Genomic DNA, 25,359 nt, shown 5'->3' with positions numbered 1-25,359 from the left:
CTGCCCAAGCCGTGCATAGTTGCGTTATTCTTGTTGCGGTAATATTCTTGTTTCTGACCAATACCGCCGCCCACGGGGTGTCTTCTTCTGTGTGGATCACTTTATACTGTAATGGGTAGCCCGCCACCCGCCTTGCATGGACATACGGCTCCTGTAATATAATAACGTCTATGTTCTCTTCATCGGCCTTGACCCGAATCTGGTCAGCCACCGCTTTTGCTCGCTGGGCATTTGTTTGCATTATTTTGATCATGGTTGTGTTATATTTCTTAATTTTTGTACCCATAATCGATTCTGTTTTGGTAGGTGCTCTTGGCTTTTATATAGATTGGGCAGTTAGGATCCCTGATTGAGTGTGTGTATTCGAGTTTCATTGTTTTGCAATTTGCGCATGTGGCTTCCTTGTCTTTGTGTGGGCATTCTTTATATTCGTGGCCCTTTTCAGTGCAATGTCCGCATTTTGGGACTGTCTGGGAACAGACGTGGCTGGAGTGGCCGAACTTACAGCATCTAAAGCATTTCGGTACTGCCACCCGCTCACGAAAAACGATAGCTTCCCCATTCTATGTAGACCCTTGTCCGGTCCTTTAGGACTTGCCACGCTTCCGGGATTAGTTCCACACTCCAGCTGTTTTTTAAGCCTCCTCTCGCCTCTATGTGGAACTTTGGTGTTATCACTTCTTGCGGCTGCTTGTCCGGGATCTCGCGTTGGAGGTTTCTGTGGTAAAGTTCTTCAGCTATCTGGGTGGCTGTAATTTCTGGGCTAACGTCATAAATTAATATATTTGGTCCCTTCCTTTTAGGCGGCTGGGCCGTTAATCCAAGGGCTTCAATCTTGGGGTTTTCAATGATGCTCTGGATTTCTTGCCTCGTCTCTGTCTCTATTACCAGTCCTACGTCTCTCATCTTTCTCATCCCTTTTATTCGTGTTAGCTTCAGGTCCTCCTTCATGTTATTTATTACTTTTGCTTTGAGGTCTTCGCTTGTGGGAATTTTTCCTGTTTGTTTCGGTCTAAGTATCACCAGGTTTGGTGTTGGTAGGAGCGTCTTCCTCTTCTGGTGCGTTGTTATTGTCTGGTGCGTTTCCGTTGGGGTCCTCAGCGCTTCTGAATATGTCGGGGCGCGCTGTGGCATTTGTCTTGCCCCGCATTCGATATAGGCGTGTAGCCGTGTGATGGCTCTCTCGTTTTCAACATGTGTGTCATGCAGGATTGTCTCCATCTTGTGAAAGATGGTGACAATCTGTGATCTCAGGCCAGACGATATCCTACTGGGATTCTCCTTAAAAATGGTTTCGAGGGCCGTTTTCAGAAAGAGAGTTTTCTCGTATACGGAGCCTTCTGGTATGGTATGATCTAGACATAGTTCTTGTTGTTTTTCATCATTTCTTTCTTTTTGCGATGCATTGGCTTCTGGCTGTTCCTTTGTTTCAACCCGAGATCGTGTTTCGCGTTCCGGTTCGGGAACCAATCGCTTGCGGGTTTTCCGCTTGGTTGGGGGGGGGGGTCCCAGGTCGGGTGTCCTCTATATCCTCCAGTTGATCAATAATGATGGGATCATCATTTTGTGTCTCTGTCAGGGAGTGTTTGTGCTTGTCTTTCCCCTCCATATCCGTACATTCCGGATTACCGGGACTGTTCGGTTAATCGGGTTCACAATGTTGGGGTTAGATGCCAACCACAAGTTCGTGGGTGTATTTGAAGGCACACTGTGGAAGTTTTGGGTCTCCCCACAGCACTTGGAGCGGGGGGAGGAACGTCGGATATATAAATTCTAAAAGGACGGGACTACTTTCCCAGCGGGATATCTAGTAGCGGCGAAGACGTTCATGGCATTCAGGTTTCTGGTAGAAGCACAGGTGCAAAGATAGCCTCTCTCTCTCTCCGTGGAGAGTTTATGGTGGGGGGGGGGGAAACGCCGGATATAGAAATGCTCCTAAAAGGACGGGAGTAGTTTCCCAGCGGGATATCTAGTAGCGGCGAAGACGTTCATGGCATTCAAATTCCTGGTAGAAGCACAGGTGCGAAGATAGCCTCTCTCTCTCTCTCTCTCTCCATGGAGAGTTTATGGTGGGGCGGGGGAACACATTAAAGTCATATTTATTTGGTGATATTTTTCGGTAAAGGCACAGATTGATAGAGCACAACTGCTCAGTTTGCACTAGTTGGGGCACCTCCCCAGTCAAGGTGTCAGGTGGAAACGCGGCCGCCGTGTTATATCGGCAGCCTCTCTATAGCCCTGTTGTCAGCGACATGGTGACCATGCGGTCTGGCAACAAAGGATACAGATAAATAACGCTTCAACCTGACCAAATTCCCAATATATAGGCAAAAGTTTCTCACCAGTGGAGTCCAGTCCAGTTTGTCTTCAAGTGAGGATACATTTCATGGCACTGACGGAAGTAAAACTCATTTTTTAAACTGAAATTTCGCGGAGCGATGAAACACACGTCTGTTCACAACGGCAGCCCGCTAGCGAAAAAGACTGAAATGATGGTATGCGAATACATCCAATTTTTTTAGTCAAGTGAATTGTGATCTGGCATAGAGTTGGTTTAAAATTCCTTCAGCAGTTCCAAGTCGGTATAAACCATCGTCTATCACACTCATAACAACCGCCAACAGATTGCACGAGTCACCCCGTCCTTTGTCGATGTCTGGGATAGGAATTCGCACAGTGGCCCTTCCCCCATAGGTGCAGGAGCAAATTTTTTGTCGGAATCCATTTTCATTTTTTGGCCTATATTTCCAGATTCAATTTTAACTTCGACAGCATTCTCAATATTGAAGCAAAGAATACACAAAATATTAACATCATAACCATATATTTACTCTCATGTCCACAAGCGGCATGAACGTTTCTGCACGTATGAGCACCACTGGTTTCCTTCAAACAGACGCAGCAGATAACAAAACCGGAAGTCTCTTCCGTAGACATGTATTCATCACCACTTTCGTTTCTTCCAGTCTAGTCCGTGTTTTGTGCAATAGACTCTTTCTCTTGGATAGGGTGATCTGTTTCTTCTTGTATTGTTTGAATGTTTTCCATCATTTTTTTCCAGTTGCTCCTCAGTCTGTATGTCTTGTAAAACGTCTTGGGGTAAAGAAGACGTTGTGAGACCCACTTTAGCTTTGCAGCCAAAGAGAGCGTCATATGGTGTTCTCTTAATGCCCTGTTCTTCATAAGTTGCACGAAACGTAGTCCCTCACTCCATCGGTCAGTTTTTTTCATCTTGCATCCACGTACACAGCATATTTTCAATGTCCTGATTAGCTCTTTCGACACTTCCTTGGCTTTGTGAGTGGTGAGGCTTGCCATGGACGATCTTCAAAGTCGGACAGTACTCTTTTAGGCTTCTCACCACATTATTAGCAAATTCTCTGTCATTGTCGGATTGTAGAATCGATGGTGCTCCAAGCAACGTAAATATATCGACGAGGTTATATGCCACTTCTTCCGCTGTCTTTGATGTCAGAGCCTTGAGAACCACAAACTTAGTGAGATGATCTTGGTATACCATTATAAACTTGTATTCCCTGTCAGGATGTGACTGAAAATCGATGAGATCGACCTGACAACGGGAATTGAACTCGGAAAAAATCATAGGCTTCACTACAACACCTTTTTGTTTTTTCTGGTACGGCTCACAAAGGTGAATGTAAAGTATAAAGCACTCCCGGCAGTGACGTTTAATGTCGCAAGGCGAGTCACGTGACTTTCTACGCTCGCCTCAAACACAGATCCAGGGCACTGCTGGCTTTGTTCGGCGGTAAGAAAAATGCGATTTCAATTTGGCCCTGCTGAGCAAGCTGCATTTTCCTGGCAGGAATCACGGCATGTTGATAAGAAACGACGATTCTACGAAGAACTATCTGAAGTTCGAACCAATGCTGCTAAACTGCGTTTTTTAACCGAAATTACCTACCAAAAGTTAGTGAACAGTGTGAAAAATGCTAATACGACTACTAAGAAGAAACCACGTGAGTTTTGGCTGCTGAAACGCTATGATGTGATGGTTGATTTATCCTCTTAAAGGTGGCGTCAGTAAAATCCAGTTTTATATCACAGATTCTGAGTTAGCATTAGTAGAGGCATTTGATGCAAGAAAGCAAGCTTATGCAGCATCAGCCAAAAAAAAAAAAAAACAACCCACTTCCACTTCACCCCTCTGTTCGTTCCAAATACCTGTCCAGCTGAGCCTTAAACTTATTTAGGCTATCAACCTCCACCACAAGGGATGGAAGTCTGTTCCACCAACCACCCGCTGGCTAAAGGCAAATTTCCTCACGTCTATCCTACACCTGCTTTCCTCAATTTGAATTTATGCCCTCTCAGGTGATTTTTCTGAGCTAGAGGAAGAATCCCATCAGCATTGAGCATGCTTAAACCATTCAAGGCTTTATACACCTCTATCAGATCACCTCGCTGGTGCCTAGTCTCCAGACACTGTAATTTGCAAAACTTAAGCCTTTCTTCGTAAGAGCACCCCTTTGTTCCATTCACTAATCTTGTTGCCCTTCTCTGTACTCGTTCCAGCAGCTCTACATCCTTCTTTAAATGAGGCCTCCAGACTTGTATACAGTATTCTAGGTGTGGCCTGACCATCGCCTTATACAATGGAATAATCACCTCCTTATCCCTGCTGGAAAAATTCCTGTATATCATTGACAATACTCCATGAGCTACTCTTGCAGCCCGTCTGCACTGATCAGAGAACTTCATATCTGCCTGCACAACCACCCCCAAGTCCCTTTCATTCTCTACCACTGTCAGTGTAGTACCACAGAGTTGATACGTTGCTCTGGGGTTGCTGTTTCCCATGTGTAGTACTTTACATTTGTCAATGTTAAACTTCATTTGCCACCTCTCAGCCCATCTGCTCAACCTTTCCAGATCCTGTTGCAGCAGCATAGTGTCAGTAGTGTCCTTGACAACCCTGCCAACCTTTGTATCATCTGCAAACTTGGACATTAAGCTTGATATACCATCATCAATATCATTTATAAATACAGAAAACAATAATGGATCCAACACTGAGCCCTGAGGGACTCCACTAATAACATTAGTCCACGATGAGCAGTGTCCATTGATTACCACTCTCTGTCTTCTCCCCCTCAACCACCCCTTTATCCATAGCAGCAATTTGCCTCCAATGTCACACTGCTTCAATTTGTGTAGCAGTCTTCCATGTGCAACAGTATCAAAAGCCTTTCTAAGATCCAAGTATATAATATCAAAGTTATTCCCCGCATCCAGTTCTTTTGTTATTTAATGTACTTCATGATGCTCATTTGGCCATTGAGAACGTGACAGAATGTTGAAAGAAATCTCACACAAGAACATTATTCGTCATGACACTGAACTGTACATTCACCTTTGTGAGCAAAACCTTTCCTCCTGCACCTTTGGGGGCCACTGTGCGAGTTCCTGTCCCAGACGTCGACAAGGAATGAGGTGACTCGTGCAATCTGCTGGCGGTTGTTATGAGTGTGACGGACGATGGTTTTTACCGATTTGGAACTGCTGAAGAAATTTACCACCTACTGAGAGTTGGAGACTCTCCGGTCAGACGCCAAGGGTTCGTGAAGTGTACTTGCAAGACCAAGTGCCGAAATTTGAAGTGCTTTTGTATGAAAAAGGCACAAAACTATTCTTTTCTTTGTATGCAAAGAAATAGTTTTGTCATCATTGCGTCACTAGGGTACCTACCCACCTACCGAAGAAGGGCCAAATAGCCCTGAAACAGTGCCGTTTGGGTGGTGGTATCCGCTGAGAATAAGTAACAACAGTTTATTCTCCTTTGGTGACGCGTTACTTATTCGAAGTAGTGCAATATCATGGCAACTCGTTGTAAAGGTATTCACAATATGAGATATAACTTAAACGATGCCGCCTTTGCGTATTTGTGCTAATTCAGAGTTTAGCTGCGTACTAATATGATGGTTTGCCCTAACTTATACGATGTAAATGTGATTATTTTCTGTTGTAGGGGTACACTTTTTCTCTGTACTGTATATATATTTTTACCACCTACTGTTAATTTATTTAGGTAACTATATGGTACCTTTGGGCCTCTGACTGCATGTACAAGTCCAGGGATTTTGGGTTAGCTAGAATAGAGTGAGACAAAGTGACAAATACACATAGATAATTGCAACATTGTTTAATATAAGGGTTCAACTTATGTACATCCATTGTTGTAATTAAAAATAAGGGTTAATTTCACAACTAATTGTCCAATACAAGCAAACTCCACATGGATGCACAGATGCTAAAGATTATACTAAATCTCATTTCTACGAGGAATTATTACAGTTTTCAGTAGTTTTAAAGAAATCAGTTTGGTGTTCTCCTTCCATCTTACAGGTTAATCAAGTCATTCACAGAGTGCCTTATTTTGTCATTCTCTTTAGTTCCAACATTACATAATTTCTCTCCCGAACTGTATCTTGGACTAGGTATAATAATGATAAAGTACTCACAGTTAATTGTCCCCTGCTCCTTGGTTTTAGGACGACTTTCCATTATGGTCTTGATTTTCGGGATTCCTTTGTTTTGTACTTCCTCAAAAAAAAAAACAAAAAAAAACTCGCCCCTTAAACGACCTACTTACTCTCTTGTTTCTCGCCCAACAAATCTTTATATACCCCATCCCTTATTTTAATATAATCCCCGATTAATTCCTTCGTCCTTGACCTTCTCCGTTTCTCTGTATACTTCTCCTGGCTCGGATCTTTTTGAAGAATTCCGACCTTTCTGTAGGTCGAACTCCACCATCCTTCTGAGAAATTTGCCTCGCCCTTAAGCTTTGCTTAATACAAATTAGCATTAGTAGAGGCATATGATGCAAGAAAGCAAGCTTATGCAGCATCAGCCAAAAAAAAAAAAAAAAAAACCACTTCACCCCTCCGTTCGTTCGAAATACCTATCCAGCTGAGCCTTAAATTTATTTAGGCTATCAACTTCCACAATAAGGGATGGAAGTCTGGTCCACCAACCAACTACCCGCTGGCTAAAGGCAAATTTCCGCACATCTGTCTTTCCTCAATTTGAATTTATGCCCTCTCAGGTGATTATTCTGAGCAAGAGGCAGTATCCCATCAGCATTGAGCATACTCAAACCATTCAAGGCTTTGTACACCTCTATCAGATCACCTCGCCGGTGCCTAGTCTCCAGACACTGTAATTTGCAAAACTTAAGCCTTTCTTCGTAAGAGCAACCCTTCGATCCGTTCACTAACCTTGTTGCCCTTCTCTGTACTCGTTCCAGCAGCTCTACATCCTTCTTGAAATGAGGTCTCCAGACCTGTATACAGTACTCAAGGTGCGGCCTGACCATTGTCACCTCCCTATCCCTGCTAGAAAAATTCCTGTATATCATTGATAAGACACCATGAGCTACTCTTGCAGCCCATCTGCACTGCTCAGAGAACTTCATATCTGCCTGCACAATTACCCCTAGGTCCTTTTCATTCTCTACCACTGTCAGTGTAGTACCATAGAGTTGATACGTTGCTCTGGGGTTGCTGTTTCCCATGTGTAGTACTTTACATTTGTCAATGTTAAACTTCATTTTCCACCTTTCAGCCCATCTGCTCAAACTTTCCAGATCCTGTTGCAGCAGCATAGCATCCGTAGCGTCCTTAACAACCCTTCCAACCTTCGTATCGTCTGCAAACTTGGACATTAAGCTTGATATACCATCATAAATATTATTTATAAATAAAGAAAACAACAATGGACCCAACACTGAACCCTGAGGGACTCCACTAATAACATTAGTCCACGATGAGGTGTCCATTAATTACCACTCTCTGTCTTCTGCCACTCAACCAACCCTTTATCCATAGCAACAATTTGCCACCAATGCCACACTGCTCCAAATTGTGCAGTAGCCTTCCATGTGCAACAGTATCAAAAGCCTTTCTAAGATCCACATATATAATATCAAAGTTATTCCTTGCATCCAATTCTTTTGTGACTACATCATAGTATCCAATCAAATTGGTCAGGCAAGACCTTCCCTTAACAAAATCATGCTGTGTCTGAGCTATAACTGAATTCTTGTCAAGATGATCCTGCAGTGCTTCCATTAATTTTCCTGGAACAGAAGTTAAACTCACAGGTCTATAATTACTTGTGTCAGCCTTTGATCCTCTTTTGTGAATTGGGGTTACATTTGCACTCTCCAGTCTGTGGGTACCCCCCCCCCCCGAGTCCAAGGAAGTTCTCATAATTATGGCTAATGGATTGCTTACTTCCTTTGCTGCCTCCTTTAATATAACTGGATAGGTCCCATCTACCCCAGGTGCCTTTCTTGTATTTATCTTCAACAATTTCTCCTCCACTTTACTCTCAATTATTACAAGATCATCTAGCTCACTGCCAGTGTTTACTCCGTCTATGGCATTCCCCTTGCTGAATAACTCCTCATGTGTGAATGTAGATGCAAAATATTGATTTAGTTTGTTAGCTACCTGAGCAGGATCATGAACAGTTGAACCATCGATATCAAGTGGACTAATCTGATTTATCCCCTTCCTTCTAGAGTTTACATAACTAAAGAACTCCTTGCTGTTTTTCTTTGCATCCCTTGCCAAAGATTTCTCGTAATCTGCCTTCGCCTGCCTAACCTCCTTTGTAACTTGGTTACAGATCAATTTATATCTATCATCGGCTTCTGTGTCACATGTTAATTTATATGTATCCCATGCATTTTCTTCTCTGCCATATGTCTCATTAGTTCATCTGACATCCATTTAGGCCTAATCCTTGAAGAATATTTCTTAGTTGGTATGTAATGCCTAGTAGCGTCCAAGATTTGAATGCTTCCCATTTTGAGTTTTCTGTTGATCCCACTGTATAGAATTTAAATACTGTCTCAGTCCATCGTAGTCGCCTTTACGGAAGCAATAACCCTTCCCTTTACCCCTGATGGTAGTTACCTCCTTGAGTAAATCCCACTTCAGCACACTGTGATCACTGCCACCTAGTGGTTCCTGTATCTGCAGATTCTTAATGCATGAAGAATCACTGCTGATAATCAAATCAAGGGTATTACTCCTTCTAGTTGCCTCCCGAACATGCTGATGTAGAAAACAATCATCCAATAAATCCACAAAAGCCTTGCTAGTGTGTGAGTCACCAGCCCCCAAATTCCAGTCAATATATGGGAAATTAAAATCTCCCATTATAAGACTCTCTGATTTACTGGCCCACTCTATTTCCCTGTACAGTTTCTTATTATACTCATCAGAGTCATTAGGCCTATAGCACACTCCTACTCTCAATTTTGATCTCCCAATGCTTATGTCACACCAAACTGACTCGACACTGCACTCTCCAGCGATGTCGACTGGCTTCACTTCCTTGGATTTTATGTGTTTCTTAACTAATAGCATAACACCTCCTCCCTTCCTATCCTTAACCCTATTTTTTTAGTTATTTTTGATATTAACCCCTTTTTTTTTTTTTTTCTTGTTCTCAGGATTGGGCACCCTGAGTGCGGGATTTGCTGGCATCCACTGGTATGGCACACTAGCCGGTGGATGCGGGACTTTGTGCTAAAGCACAGACTATTGGAACAGGCCCGGCTTTACATGACGTTGAACGTGCACAGGGAATTGGCTGTCCAGGAGGTCCAGGGACAGCTGCTCCCTGGTGGCAAAACGGCCTGACATGGATAACACATACTGCAGTATTGTAGTGTAAGTAAAGTGTAAAGTGTGTTTGGGGTCAAACGGCACCAGGGGTTTCCCCCATCTCCGCGTAGTTTATATTGTCGTGTGATACAGTACACTGTAAAGGCCAGAGATTTAAAAGTGTATGGATATTGTAGATGAGTAGTGTTGTGTACCGTTGTTCTTCTGGCCATTTAGCCGCCAGGCCTCTGCTGAGGCCAGACGTTGCCCACACTTTGCCCCGTGGAGGCAGACCAGGTACACCAATATTTTAAATAAGTACTCTGGCAGGTCCTACCACCTAGTTTCCTGAGATTTCAGTGGCTAGGACCTAAAAAAAAAAAAATAAATATTAAATAAAATAATAAAAAAAAATATAAAATAAAAATAAAAAAATAAAATAATAAAATAAATAAATAAAAAAAAATAAAAAAAAAAATTGAGAGGTTATCGCGTGGTGGTTGTGCTAGAATTGTGAGGCCGAAAATTGTGGGCGAATCAAATTTGGCTGTAATTAAGTTTGGATGTGTGGGGCTTTCGCTTGCGTGCAGGTAGAGTGGGAGGGAGACTGAAGGCTGGGGGGAACGACAGACAGAAGAATGGAGTCGATAGGGAGGGTGACTCCAAGATTTGGTGGGGCATGCCCATGCCCCACCAGAAGGGAAAGTGTGGGTGGCAAGGAGGGAAGGAGATAGAGGGACCATCACCTCCCCCCCCCCGGCCAGGGAAAGGGAAGAAAAGTGGACCAGGCAAGGGCGCCAGGTCAGATCGCCAATAAGGCTAGTGTGCAGAGAGGCTCTGCAGTTTCTTCAGTCGGTGGAATGTCATTTTTGGGACATTGTCCCATCCGAGGTTTACAAAGTCCAGTTTATTTTGTAGCCATTCATTTGTTAAGATCCCATCCGAGGTTATTTAGTCCAGTCAGCTTGGATGTGCATTTGCGATTTCATTTTGTTTCTTCTGTTATGAAGTCGGATCCCTGGGGGTTTGATTTGTTCTGGTGGTCCTTAGTGGTGTCGAATTGTTTTTCTGATTATGGGCAGCTTTGATGGGTACTTGCATTCTCTTCATTGCAGTGGTTGCGGCTGGGGGAAGGTCCGTCTTCTGCTAAAGAGGCCCTGAGCGAATTTTGTTAGCGCTTTGTAGCTGTCTTCTTCTTCTAGGATGAGGTGTTCCTGGTTTTGCAGTGTGAATCGAATTTCAGTGATGAGCCGGCAGCGTAGATCTTGATACAGGTGACAGTGATACATGAGGTGTTCCCATGTTTCTGTTTGGCCACAGTGGCAGAGAGGAGTGTCACTGAGTCGGAAGCCTGATAACTTGTGTCTGAATGCACCGTGTCCGGTGAGTAGGTATGTGACGAGGAGTCCTGGAGACAGCCAGTGGGGATATTTTGGATATACCGTCTGAATTGTTGGCACGAATTTCCGAGTGATTTCACCTTTGATTGAATTTTCCCAGCGGGTTTGCCAGGTCTGTTGGAGATGCAGTGTGAGTCGCTTCTTTTCCATTTTAGGGTCATTGGCTAAGTCAATCGTGTAGTTCAGGCAGGTGGACGTTTTTCCTTTGCTGAGGTGGTGTAGGATTCCACGACGAACGATCTCCAGGTCCAGGGGGAGGGCACCCATAAGGACCTGCAGCGCGTGAGTACTCACCGTCCTGCAGGCTCTGGAGATCGTTAGCAGGGTATATCTTTGTATCGTCTCGAGTTTTCTCCTGTTGACAGCGGTGGTCGCTTTGTGGTACCAGACTCCGGAGGCATATGAAATGGCTGGCAGGAATACTGTCTTATAGAAGAGGGCGAGGGTCCTTTTCCTCAAGCCCCAGTCCTTACGGGTGACTCTTGCAAAGAGTGCAGAATAGTTTCTGATTTTATTCCTGATGTATGTCAGATGTGGTGTGAAGGATAGATTCCTATCGAGCATGACTCCCAAATGTTTTAATTCCGTTGCGAGTTTGACGGTTTTCCCCTGGACTTTGATTTGGGGAGGCCTCCTAATATCTAGGTTCCCCCTGAGTAGGACTGAACATGTCTTGGTTGGAGAAATTGTGAGTTTGTTGTTGTCAGCCCAGTCTTGCAGGATAGTGACTGCTCTATTTGCGGAGTTCTCTAATTGTGCTCTGGAGTCCTCAGCAAGCATCAGAATAAGATCGTCTGCATAAGCCTGGGATGTGACGTTTCCAAGGTTGAGATTTAGGAAGCCGTCTAGGACGACATTCCAAAGAAGAGGGCCCAGAACGGAACCCTGTGGGCATCCTCTGTGTATCAGCCGTGATACGGAGCAATACGGAGTAGTGACTGTGACTGATCTGTCTGAGAGGTATGTACTGATGCATTTGTATAGATTTGCTGGCAGGTTAGCCTCCCGGAGCCTGCCGAGGACACTTGGCTACCAGAGAGTGTCAAACGCCCCAGCAAAATCTATTGCGATGACGAGGAAGTACTTTCGGTTGGTTGTGGTTGCGGCGTTAACAATATTTTCCAATGCATCTACGGTGGAGTATCCTTTTCTGAACCCGAACTGATTTCGGGATTGAAGGCCTGCGTTTGAGTAGTGAGTTTCTATCCGATTTCGTAGAAGGTGTTCCATCAGTTTGCTCAGTACAGACAGTAAGGCTATGGGTTTGTAGGACCCTGGGAGATCCTGCTGCTTTGTTGGATTTTTGAGGATGAGCCGAAGCGTTGCCGTTTTCCAGGTGTGTGGGAAATAGCCTTCTTTTAGTCACTGGTTAAATAAATTTAGTATTTTTTCTGGGATAGTCTCAACTGCCTTTTTTACGATTTCTGGCTCTAATAAGTCTGCACCTGGTGATTTCCTGTTTCTTAGTTTGGCGGCTGCAATGTCCAGTTCGATCCTAGTAAAGGGCTCCTCCTCTTCGATTGTTGTGTAGGTACTATTTCTTAGGCAGAGCGATGTTTGTTCTGGGGTGGTTGGATCCAGGTGTTTCTGGAACATGGCATCTAGGATATTATTGATGGATTCCTGCCACGTTTTGGTGTACTCCCCTTGTGGCTTCTTGGTTGTGGGGATGACTTCGCCTCTGGGGAGTTTATTTGTGGTCACTCTGTAGACCACTCCCCAGGGGTTGTCGTTTCCAACTGTGGATACTAGGTGCTCCCAGGAGCGTTGTTTTCGTTCACGGATCTTTGCTGTATATTGATTCCTGGCCGTTCGGTACTGTTGTCGTAGTGCTTCCACCTCTACTGCAGGCCAGCTACGCCTGGCACGTTGAAAATTTTTTCGGCAGGTGTTTACCACACGTCTGAGTTGTTGTAATTCTGGGGACCACCAGGGAACAGCTCCCGGAGTAGGTTTTTTCCGCTTTATGGAATTGTTTGCTGCATCTGTGATAAGCTTGACAATTTTAGCTTGGTGTCTATCTGGGTCTAGTCCTTCTCTGTCAAGTGCTTGAGCAGCTGTACGTAATGACTCCTGGAAGAGAGGCCAGTCTGCCTTCTCAACAGCATATCTGTGTTGCATTTGTCTATGTACCATTTGTCTATTTAGTTTCCGGTTTAGTTGAAAGGTAATTGTTCGATGATCAGATGAGGTCCAGTCTTCTCTGACAGTCCAGAATGCAATGTGGTCCGCTAGAGATCTGGTAGCCAAAGTAACATCAATCGTGGCCTCCCACATCGTGTTTGAAAATGTTGGTAGGTTGTTTGGTTTGTTAAGGATCATATAGCAACTGTTTGCCAGATACTCCTCCAGGTGTTGTCCATTAACCGCGCCACGTCGCTCCGGGGTTTCACTAAACCACGCCGGCGAACGGCAGTTTGCATCAGCGCCCACTACGATTTTAGCGTTCGGGAATTCCTCCAGAACATTTTGCAGGTAAGTTATAGCTGGGAGGATATCTTCTCCTGGCCGACAGTAAAGCGATACTGCATAAAATTCGCCCAGTGCAGTGATGACGTGGGCACATACAGCCCACGAGAGACAGTAATTTGTGATTTTGGTGACTGTGTAGTCTGGATTTCTGATTAGAATGGCGGCCCATGGCGTTTCATCATCAGTTTGCACGATTTTATACTTCAGGGGATATCCCTTGACCTTCTTACTGTGCGTATATGGTTCCTGGATGAGCAAGATATCCAGGTTTTCCTCGTTTGCTGTCTTGGTCAGCTGCGCGGCAACTGCCTTGGACCTCTGGGCGTTTAATTGTGCAAATAGTACCCTGTTGTTATTATATGGTCTAAGATGTGTACCCATAATCGAGTCTCAATTGGTATGTACTCCTTGCTTTTTGGTATATAGGGCACTTATTGTCCCTGATAGAGTGATCCGCCTGCAGCTTTTGTGACTTGCAGTTTGCACACATAGGTGGTTTGTCCTTTTTCGGGCATGATTTAAATTCGTGGCCTCGTTCAGCGCAATGGCCACATGTAGGCTGGGTTTGGGCACAGGTATGTGTTGTGTGCCCAAAGCGGCCACATCTAAAGCATTTGGGTACAGACACATGCTCCCTGTAGCGGTGGCTGCCCCAGTTTATAAATACTCTGTTTTGCTGGCTGATGGTTTTCCACGCAGCTGGCGATAGTTCCACGACCCAATTTGTGACCATGCCTGATCTGGATCTCGTTTGATGTTTTGGTGTTATTAGGCTTGTGGGTTCCATGTCTGGGTGATCTCGCTGGAGGTTTCTTGTATAGAGTTCATCCTGCAACATTTCTGGGGTCAGATCCTTGTCGGTGTCGTAGATTACAATACTCGGTCCTCTTCTTTTTGGTGGCGCTGCTTCCAGGCCAAGGGTTTGAATCTTTGGATTTGTAATTATCTTTTTAGCATCCTCTGCTGTCTGTGTCTCAATTATGACACCTATGTTACGCGTTTTGCGGACTGACTTTATTTTAGTCGTTTTTAGATCGCCTGCGAGGTTTGTAATGACAGTGTTTTTTACCTCTTCGCTTGTGGGATGTTCCTCTGTGGAGGTTGGTCGGAGGATGACCAAATGTGGTGTTGGCAGGAGAGTCTTTCGTTTGGGTATGTTTTCTGCGGTTAACACTTGCGGTTCTTGTGTTTTGATCCTCAGCACGTCGGAGTAGGACGGGGCGCGCTGTGGCATTTCTTTCGCCCTTCCTTCCTGATAGACTTCCAGTTTGGCGTTTGCGATTTCATACTTTGATTGAGTGTCAAGAAGTATGGTCTCTAGTTTGCTCCATATGGTGACTATGTCGGCCCGAAGCACTGTTGTTATTCTATTTGTTTGTTCTTTAAAAAGTGTTTCGAGTGCCGTTCGGAGCACAAGTATTTGTTGGAGAACAGGGCCCTCAGGGATGTTAGGGTCCAGGACATGTTTGTCCTGTTTTTTACTATCACCTGCCAGGTCTATCTGTGGTATTGCAGGGTCTTGTTGCTCTTTTTGCTCTGTCTGGCTACGCGTCTCCCTCTTGTTCTTGCGTTTTGGTGCTGGGGTGTTCCTCACCTTGTCTGGGCTTTCCTGCAAGTCCACGCTGGCTGGGTCGATTCCCGGTCCCATTTGGGCATCTGCAGGTGTTTTTTCCATTTTTCCTTCTATAGTTCTCGGGTTTTACGGATAATCGGAAAAAACTTCGGATTAGCGGGTACTGGGTCAGCAGCTAGAAAGGACTGCCAAGTTGATGATGAATGAAAGTTGCCACAAGTCCGTAGCTATAATAGTAGCTGAGTTACAGCTGGCAGCAGATTTGGGCTATCCCCCCACTGGTACAGATGTGGGGGGGGGGAACAGTCAAATTAAGAGATGTTCCCAGAACGGAGCAGATTTCTGTGGGGGGTATTTCAGGGAGCTGGAGGCGTTAGCGACACTTATATTTGCATAACTTAAATACTTTACAATTTGAAGACAAAAACCATGTAGAGTCTATGGTGGGGGGGGGGAGTCACTAAATACATGTTTTTAAGTTCATTTTACACAATTGAGGGTACAGTTTGTTGGAACAGTCTTCCAGCTCGGGTTTACACTGGTGGGGCACCCTTCCCAGTCAATTGCAGCGTACTAGCGTGGCCACCGCGTTATATCGGCGCCTTTCTATAGCCTTGCTGCCAGCCACATGGTGACCAGTGCAGTCTGGCAAACAAAGGATATAGATACTAACGCTAGTAATCTGCTAAATTCCCAATAGAATGTTCAAAATTTCTTACCAGGGGGATCCTCTAAACAGCATCTTTGAAGGAGACCACAATCTAAAACTTAAACTATGGTTTAACCACATATTTAAACAGAACTTTTACGGAGCGTTGCGACAGACGTCCACGCTGGTTCGGCGGCCATATTTCCTTCAGTATTGTAGTGTGTGTTAATACTATGTCAGGCTCATTGAACAGGGATTATTTCTTCACAAAGACAATAGGTGGAGATAGGCATATGCCTAGGGGCCGCCATAAACAGGGAACATACATACATCCCTTCATATCCTTTCTGTAGACGTTGTACTCACCAAATTCCGGTTCTGCATTCCTTATTTCTGTGTGACACCACGTCTCTGATATCCCAACAATATCCGCCGTTGATGCTTTGAGCAATACCTCAAATTCATTTACCAAACTCCTAGCATTGGTGTACATGCACCTGTTCTTTTTCTTAGCAACCCTAAAACAACCCATGTGTTTACTTGTACCCCAATGACTCCCAGCAGTCTCTGAAATATCCTGCACCTTATTTTCCAGGCAGCTGCTCATTCCAATAGAAGCAGTGCAAGAATCACTTTCACCTCTGCCAGAGGCTACTGTTAATCTATTAGTCCTTGTATCCCCCCAATCTAGCAGTTTTGCGACCCACCCAACACTGCCTCGATAGCATCAGCAAACATTTTTGCACCCTTCGTATTTAGGTGTCTCCCATCCCTGTAGAAGCAGTCTCTCCTGTTAAAAAGTACAGTCCAGGCTGAAAAAAATTCTATCCCTTGAGCCTTGCACAATCTTTCCAGGGCCGAATTGATCGACAAGGCTCTCATCATATACTCCCTTCTATCGTGTCTGGGCAGAATTGCAGACACTTTCAAGTTCAACAATGACCTGTACTTGTTATGTAATTCTGCCGGTCTCCTACTCTTGATATCATTAGTGCCCTTAAAAGATGATATCCGCTCTACAACGTCATCAACCTTTGCCCCTGGTAGACATACCCTGGTCCTGTTTCACCTATCCTTTTTACAAAGCATGTTTCGCTGACAATAGAGTCACCAACAACTACTAGTTCCTGTGGGACCAGCGCATTCTGCTTTGGGGGTTGCCGCTGTGTTGCGTGATGACCAAGTGCAAGCTCTGGCGTTGATGTGGGCAGCTGAGAGCGAGGCTGATGGGCCCCTCAATTTAGATCTTTCGAGGGCATCCACCCTGTCCTTCAAACTCTCATATAGGCCCATAACAACGCTGAGTTGTCGCCTGATTTCCTTACACTCCTTAAATCGCGCACACACAAAGACATCCCCCTTCTTGGCAATATCATGTTCCGTTCCAGAAAGTTCGGCAAACATTTCACAAGTTGCACATTTTTTTAGGCTGTGATACGTTGGAGAATCGTCCCCCTCAGTTCTCCCCCGAGTCACAGCACTGCTTGCATGTATACCAATGCTAGAAGTATAGTAAATAAATTTATGAATTTGAAGTGTTGGTCAAGACATCAAAGGCGGATATTGTTGGGATAGCAGAGACGTGGTGTCACACAGATATAAGGAATGCAGAACTGGAATTTGGGGAGTACAATGTGTACAGACAGGATAGTGTCTGTACACATGTATGAATGTTAATTACGAAAAACATAAAATCAACAGAAGTGCATCCAGTTGATATAGATGAACAGTGCACTGTTGAGTCAGTTTGGTGTGACATAAGCACTGCGAAAGCAAAAATAAGAGTAGGAGTGTGTTATAGGCCTAATGACTCGAATGAGTACAATGAACAATTGTACAGAGAAATAGAGTGGGCTAATAAATCGGAATGTTTTATAATGGGGGATTTTAACTTCCCAGATATTGACTGGAACTTGTGGGTTGGTCACTCACACACTAGTCAGACTTTTGTGGATTTATTGGATGATTGTTTTCTGCAGCAGCATGTTCGAGAGGCAACCAGAGAGAGTAATACTCTTGATCTGGTTATCAGCAGTGATCATTCGTGTATTGAGAATTTACAGATAAAGGAACCACTAGGTAGCAGTGATCACAGTGTAGTGATGTGGAATTTACTTAAAGATTTAATTACCATAAGGGGTAAAGTAAAGGGTTTTTGCTTCCGTAAAGGTGAGTACAGTGGGATCAACTGACGATGTTACCAACAGTAAATTTTAAGTGGGAAGCATTCAAGGAAGTAATCGTGGATGCTACAAAAAGTTTCATATCTATTAAGAAATATTGTTCAAGGTTTAGGCCTAAATGGTTATCTAATGAACTAATGAGACTCGTAACAGAGAAGAAAAATGCATGGGATGCATATAAATTATCAAGCGACTCAGAAGCCTATGGCAGATATAAGCTAGTCTGTAATCAGGTCACAAAGGAGATTAGGCAGGCGAAGACAGATTACGAGAAATCCCTGGCAAAAGATGCTAAGAAAAACAGCAAGGATTTCTTTACTTATATAAACTCTAAAAGGAAGGGGCTGAATCTGATTGGTCCACTTGACATCGATGGTTCGACTGTTGATGATCCTGCTCAGATAGCAAACAAACTGAATGAGTATTTTGCATCTACATTCACACATGAGGAATTATTAAGGTTTGAAAATGGCAGAAGGTTATCAAATTGTAGCAGGATACTTAATGATTTTGTAATAACTGAGAGCAAAGTGAAGGAGAAATTGTTGAGTTAAACATAAGAAAAGCACCTGGGGTGGATGGGATCTATCCAGTTATATTAAAGGAGTCGGCAAAGCAACTAAGCAAACCCTTAGACATAATTATGAGAGCATCCTTGGACTCAGGGGAGGTTCCCACAGACTGGAGATGTGCAAATGTATCCCCAATTCACAAAGGGGGATCGAAGGGTGACACGATTAATTACAGACCAGTTAGTTTAACTTCTGTTCCGGGTAAAATAATGGGGTCACTGGTTAAAGATGCATTGCATGATCATCTAGACAAGACTACAGCAATGATTCAGACACAGCATGGGTCTGTTAAGGGGGAAAGTCTTGTCTGACAAATTTGATTGGTTATTATGATGTGGTTACAAAGGAACTGGATGCAAAAAATAATTTTGATATCATATATTTGGATTTCAGGAAAGCTTTTGACACTGTTGCGCATGGAAGACTATTGTACAAATTGGAGCAGAATGGTATTAAGGGTAAGTTGCTACAATGGATAAAAAGATGGCTAAGTGGGAGAAGACAGAGGGTGGTTATCAATGGGTGCTGCTCTTCGTGGACTAATGTTATTAGTGGTGTCCCACAGGGTTCGGTGTTAGGTCCACTGTTGTTTTGTATATTAACAATGATATTGATGAAGGTATATCAGGCTTAATGTCGAAGTTTGCAGATGATACAAAGTTGGCAGGGTTGTTAATGACAGTAATGGCAGTGTGCTACTGCAACAAGATCTAGATAATTTGGGCAGATGGGCTAAGAAGTGGCAACTGAAGTTTAACCTTGACAAATGCAAAGTACTGCATATGGGTAGAAGTAACCCCAGAGAAACGTACCAACTGTGTGGTACTACACTTAAGGTAGAAAATGAAAAAGACCTGGGAGTAATTGTGCAGTCAGATAGGAAGGTTTCTGAGCAAAGCTGCCAGGGCAGGTCATGGGGTTTTGCCAATGATATATAGGAATTTTGCTAGCAGGGAGAAGGAGGTGATTATCCCTCTGTATAAGGCAATGGTCAGACCACGCCTTGAGGCCTCATTTTAGGACGGATGTAGATTTACTTGAGCGTGTACAGAGAAGGACAACAAGATTGGTGAGGGGAATGAAGAGATCCTCTTACCAAGAGAGGTTTAAATTCTGCAAATTGCAGTGGCTGGAGTCTAGGCACCTGCGCGGTGATCTGATTGAGGTATATAAGGCCTTGAATGGGTTGAGCACGCTGAATTCTGATGGGATCCTTCCACTTGTTCAAATTACGAACCTAAGGGGGCATAAATTCAAATTAAGAAAAGACAGATGTAAAATAGATGTGCGGAAATTTGCCTTTAGCCAGCGGGTGGTTAATTGCTGGAACAAACTTCCATCTGTCGTTGTGGAAGGTGATAGGTTGAATAAATTTAAGGAGGAACTGGGCAGGCATTTGGAGTGAATGGTGTGATTTTTTTTTTTTTGGCTGATGCTGCATAAGCTGATACACTTGCTTTCTTGCATGACATGCCACTACTACTACTACTCCTGCCACTTTGTGCCCGTTACTGCTCTAGTTTAGGGCATGCTATTTTAAATTAATAAGATTAAAAAATTAAATTGATTTAATGTCAATACCACGTTATCTAATAGAAACAGTGAAGCGTATTACTCGATATAATTATACGTTAGAGCTACCTCAATTAAAAATTTGAATTCCCTACCACTATATACAAAAAGAATGACTGCAAGATTCGAACGAAATAACGGTTTTACCTAATTGAGCAAGTGATCACTCTCTGTCAGCAGCCATGTCTGGCAAATGATTGATGATTATTATTAGCATATGGTGGTGCAAGGAAGCCTAAGGCTTATGCTGCACCAGCCAAAAAAAAAAAAAAAAGAGAGAGAGAGAGAGAGTACAAGGGAATAACCAAGAAAGAGAAGAATAGTGATATTCAGCTGAGGACCCTGGGAGTACCAAGCCCATACTCACCAAATGTGAGCACCTGGGGTGATTACGGTGGGATGTGTGCTGCATTGCTTCTAGAAGTCATATCGACATGTTTGAACTGTTGCTTCCACTGCAATTTGGGGATTTTTCCCAGTATAACGATTCTTCTATGTAATCATAAAAAAATTAGGCACCAAATATGCGAAGATATTTTTGACTTATGCTTCGAATTCACACTTAAATAATGCATTTTTATTTTAGCTGCTAACTTGTCAATGGAATAAATTACAGAGAATTAAAAAAATAATAAAAATATATACAGTGTTATGTCATTAAGTTGTATTTCAACTTAATGTAAAAATATCACAAAAGTTTGGTTCCTCATAAATCGCCTGGTTCAAAATTCCGTTATTGTATTAATGTAAATCATCCTTTTAGGGCAGCAAAAAAATTTTTTTTTCGTAATGTCAGTACAATGAGCAATTTAATTTAGACTGTTCTTAGCCAATTTGATCACTTTAAGAAATATAGTTACTCTTTGCTGCTTTTGGTTGTGTGTCGTTTACCAGAAAGAATATATAACTACGGGGCTTCACCCCATCGCTGCGCTCGTTTCTTTTGATAAAATAAAATACAGGAGCTTTCGACACTGTGTGTCTCTTCCTGAGCTGTGAATATATAAATACGTCACATATGGAAATCAAGAATGGTACCGCCTGCAAGAGGTTTATTTAGCATGACTACGCTGAAACAGAAGCTTGTTTTACCACAATAAAACAAGTAGTAGTAGTGGCATATGATGCAAGAAAGCAAATGTACGAGCTTATGCAGCATCAGCAAAAAAAAAAAAAAAAAAAATCACACCATTCCCTCCAAATGCCTGTCCAGTTCCTCTTTAAATTTATTCAACCTATCAACTTCCACAACGACAGATGGAAGTTTGTTCCAGCAATTAACCACCCGCTGGCTAAAGGCAAATTTCCGTACATCTATTCTTTCGTAATTTGAATTTATGCCCCCTTAGGCTCGTAATCTGAACAAGTGGAAGGATCCCATCAGAATTCAGCGTGTTGAACCCATTCAAGGCCTTATACACCTCAATAAGATCACCGCGCAGGTGCCTAGTCTCCAGCCACTGCAATTTGCAGAACTTAAGCCTCTCTTGATAAGAGGATCCCTTCATTCCCCTCACCAGTCTTGTTGCCCTTCTCTGTACACGCTCAAGTAAATCTACATCCTTCCTAAAATAAGGCCTCCAGACCTGTACGCAGTACTCAAGGCGTGGCCTGACCATTGCCTTATGCAGAGGGATAATCACCTCCTTTTCCCTGCTAGCAAAATTCCTATATATCATTAACAAAACCCCATGACCTGCCCTGGCAGCCTGTCTGCATTGCTCAGAAAACTTCATATCTGCCTGCACAATTACTCCCAGGTCTTTTTCATTTTCTACCACCTTAAGTGTAGTACCACACAGTTGGTACGTTTCTTTGGGGTTACTTCTACCCATATACATATACTTTGCATTTGTCAAGGTTAAACTTCAGTTGCCACTTCTTAGCCCATCTGCCCAAATTATCTAGATCCTGTTGCAGTAGCACACTGCCATTTGACAGTAATGGCACACTGCCAACCTTTGTATCATCTGCAAACTTCGACATTAAGCCTGATATACCTTCATCAATATCATTGATAAATATACAAAACAACAGTGGACCTAACACCGAACCCTGTGGGACTCCACTAATAACATTAGTCCAAGAAGAGCAGCACCCATTGATTACCACCCTCTGTCTTCTCGCACTTAACCATCCTTTTATCCATTGTAGCAACTTACCCTTAATACCATTCTGCTGCAATTTTGTAATCCGCATCCCTCTTCTCCCATTGACTGCATAAATATCATTAGGGGAGGAAAATTATTTCAATGTATAGAAAGAAAAGATATACACAAAAGGGCAACAACAGGAAGCAAGCATTTTAGTAGTGTTATTTCCTTCTGTTGTTGCCCCTGGAATATAGAACTTGTTATTAACGAATAAAGTAAGAATTTTAGCAAACTCTGTTAATCGGAGAACGAAATACCAGTACTTACTGGGATAGTGAGCCGGTTTAGCGTGATTCTGTATTTTTTCCTAAGTATAGATTATCATTATTGTACTTCGCAGGCGTACAGCATAATAGCCTAGAAACATTCAAAATGTATCTTTATTGCGTGCGTGTTGCAAGAAAAAAAAATAATTATTGCAGAATATTAAATGAGTTTCTAAGTAAGCTGTTTTATTATTATTATTATTATTTTTTTTTTTTAGATGGTGTAGGTTGCACTGTGCATCGAAACCTGGACGTAACTGTTATCCAAAATCGTAGAAAATATTTGTGCTTCTCGACTATACCTCTTCCGAAATGTACTGCCGGGTGTCAGAAGTCGCGTACCGTTACAAAGCTCCTACCCTTCCACTGTCTTCCTGTAGGAGATACCTTCACTAGCTACCTGAAGAGAGAAAGCCGCTATCGAGTGCTCAAAGAAATCCAAGGAAAGAGTGAAGACCATTTCTCAGAGGTGACGTATCCCGAACGTTGCCACCTTTCTCACTGATCACCACGTTTCATTCTGTTGTTTCTTCATGATGACAAAACATGTACAGTAGCATCACTTACAATTAAAAGATTACTTTCTATGTATTGCTTGTAATGAAATAAGACACCCAAAATCTTTTTATTTTAATTGATGGAGTGGAACATTTTTCAGGAACACACGCTTGGAGATCGTTAATAGTAATATAAATATATTTTATAGTTAAAGCGTCAAGTCAATCTGTGTACCATTAATAGGCGAGATTGTTTAGACTTTATAATACAAAAGGTGCTATTCAAGCTATACCAACTTCACAAGAGTAGCTGGTGTTAGCCAAACTCATTTATAAATGAATACTTAATTTATTATGAGCCGACAGATATTTGCAATGAATCGCCCTTTGCATATTTTCAAGTAATACCACATACAAAATATTTTTTAGACGTGGTGCATTTTTCTGTAGAGAAACAAAATTTTATCAAAGCTATGGAGAAGAGAATTACACGAAGAAACTAAATATTGTTTTTCTATCCCAATGTTCATTAATGTCAGAAGCATATAGATATTTCACCGATCCTTTTGCTACTCAACTTCAACTCTTTTGTAATCGACCACTAAGTTTGAAGCAATGCGCCTACGGAATAATTTCTCATGATTTATTCATTAATACTGAAGAAATCGTGATGAAAGCTATTTTTCACCAGCTTCTGCGACTTAATGGGTGGTTTTACCCAAAATGACAAATTGGCAAGTCCACAAAAGAACAAACTACTTTAAATGAGACCTAATAAAAAAATAATTGCCAAATGCGCTTAAACATTTTAACATCTTTATTGGACTCATCCTCGAGAACAAAATGATGGAGCGATGGAAATTTCTTCAGATATGATGTCCTCATTGACTAATGTAAATAGAATACTCAAAAATCAACGGATGGGATTCGAATAATAAAGTAAAGCTGGAATTGGTAAAAATATTACGATATTCGTCGTTGAATTTAACGCCAGTTCATTAAGTGAAATTTCGAGAAAGTAGAATTTATGCTTTCGCCAGATTCAACCGTCCAGAATTGCATGCTATTATTACTAATGGAAATAGAGACTTATCTATTACGAAAATTCTCATTTCATTGTATTTCGAGTTTTGCTTTAAAGGTGGCTGCTGTTATAAAACCGCGTTCTGTTTAGTTCTTTTAATAATAATTTATCAAAATTATCCAGTCTGCAAGAAAGTGTACTCTCTAATAGATATAAATTAGTTTATAGAAAATAACTTTCTTTTACTTCAAGTGGATTTTATAATATTTAAATTGTCAATACGTCAATCCGCATAAATTCACACGCCAGTACAGTGGTTGGTGAGCAAATAAATTAACATTTTGTTACAGCGCTTAAATAACAATATCTATTCAGTTTATAAGTCGAATTATAAAAATAGTCCTTTTTGCTTTTGAGGATCAGTCAAGTTATGCTTCCTTGGCATAATTATGAACAGAACGTTTACGCAAATTAATTTCATATTTTACGGAACAGCATTCTTCACAGAAAATACTGATAACTCTTGGAAGGAAGCTTCATTAATGGATGATTTAAAAACCGTATATACGTCATATATATACCGTATATTCCATATATTAGTAAATATACAGTCGAAAATGAACAGGCTGACTTGGTTTCATTTAAATATCTGAAAATGTGTAGTGACTTTCAAGATATTTAACCCTTAGAACGTAAATGATGATCCACAAATATTATCTTGATAAATTTTGCCGGAGTTGTTCTTATCTGACAATTCCAGTACGTTCTGGATTGAATTGAGCTATAACTATCACTAACAAATGCTACCTGAACTCATCAGGTATAGTTCTCCCTTAATAGGGTACAGGAAAAAAACAAAAAAAAAAAAAAAAACAACTTGTAATCCTCATAGTAAGGAGAGTTTTGTTCGTACATTATTTTATTTAAAGAAGTTTGAGATATCACCCCGCATGCTTAAAAAATAAAATATAGTTTTTTTTTTAATTATAATTAAAGTTCAGGTCAGCCCAATGGGCAATATCTTTTGTACCCAATGTGAAACTCTGGAGGAGTTTGTGCACTATCTCAGACTGGCAGATCTTTTCTCTACAAAACCGGTGATCAGGATGGGGAACATTTTAACCATGGGTGGCTTCAATCTTATTTGACTTGAGTCCAAAAAAAAAAAAATCCCATTCTGTAAAATTCTGCTGCAAATATAGCATTAAATACCGTGTAAACCCTGACAATAATTAAAGCATACATTTCACTTTTGTTGTTTCCATTTTGCAGAACGAAATGTCCAATTTCACGCTCAAGGTATAGTGAGGTGATATTGTGAAATGAAACCGGTTTTTTAACAATATCAAACACAAAT

At 42.2% G+C, this 25,359-nt stretch overlaps 1 protein-coding gene across 1 annotated transcript in view; it reads left to right on the top strand.

Moving 5' to 3' along the window:
- The window catches only part of LOC150077375 (vitellogenin-6-like), a 146,968-nt gene extending 123,982 nt beyond the window's left edge, over window positions 1-22,986 (top strand). Inside the window, exon 27 of the mRNA XM_090385879.1 lies at window positions 22,700-22,986. Coding sequence (XP_090242005.1) covers window positions 22,700-22,986 — 287 coding nt within the window. The remainder of the gene's footprint in view (window positions 1-22,699) is intronic.
- Window positions 22,987-25,359: the final 2,373 nt, after the last annotated feature.

Source organism: Mastigoproctus giganteus, chromosome 12 (assembly GCF_048544385.1).
Source record: "Mastigoproctus giganteus isolate SK-2022 chromosome 12, ASM4854438v1, whole genome shotgun sequence".
Lineage (NCBI taxonomy): Eukaryota > Metazoa > Arthropoda > Arachnida > Uropygi > Thelyphonidae > Mastigoproctus > Mastigoproctus giganteus.
The sequence above is the reverse complement of the archived record's forward strand: the minus strand, read 5'-3'. Positions and strand labels throughout refer to the sequence as shown.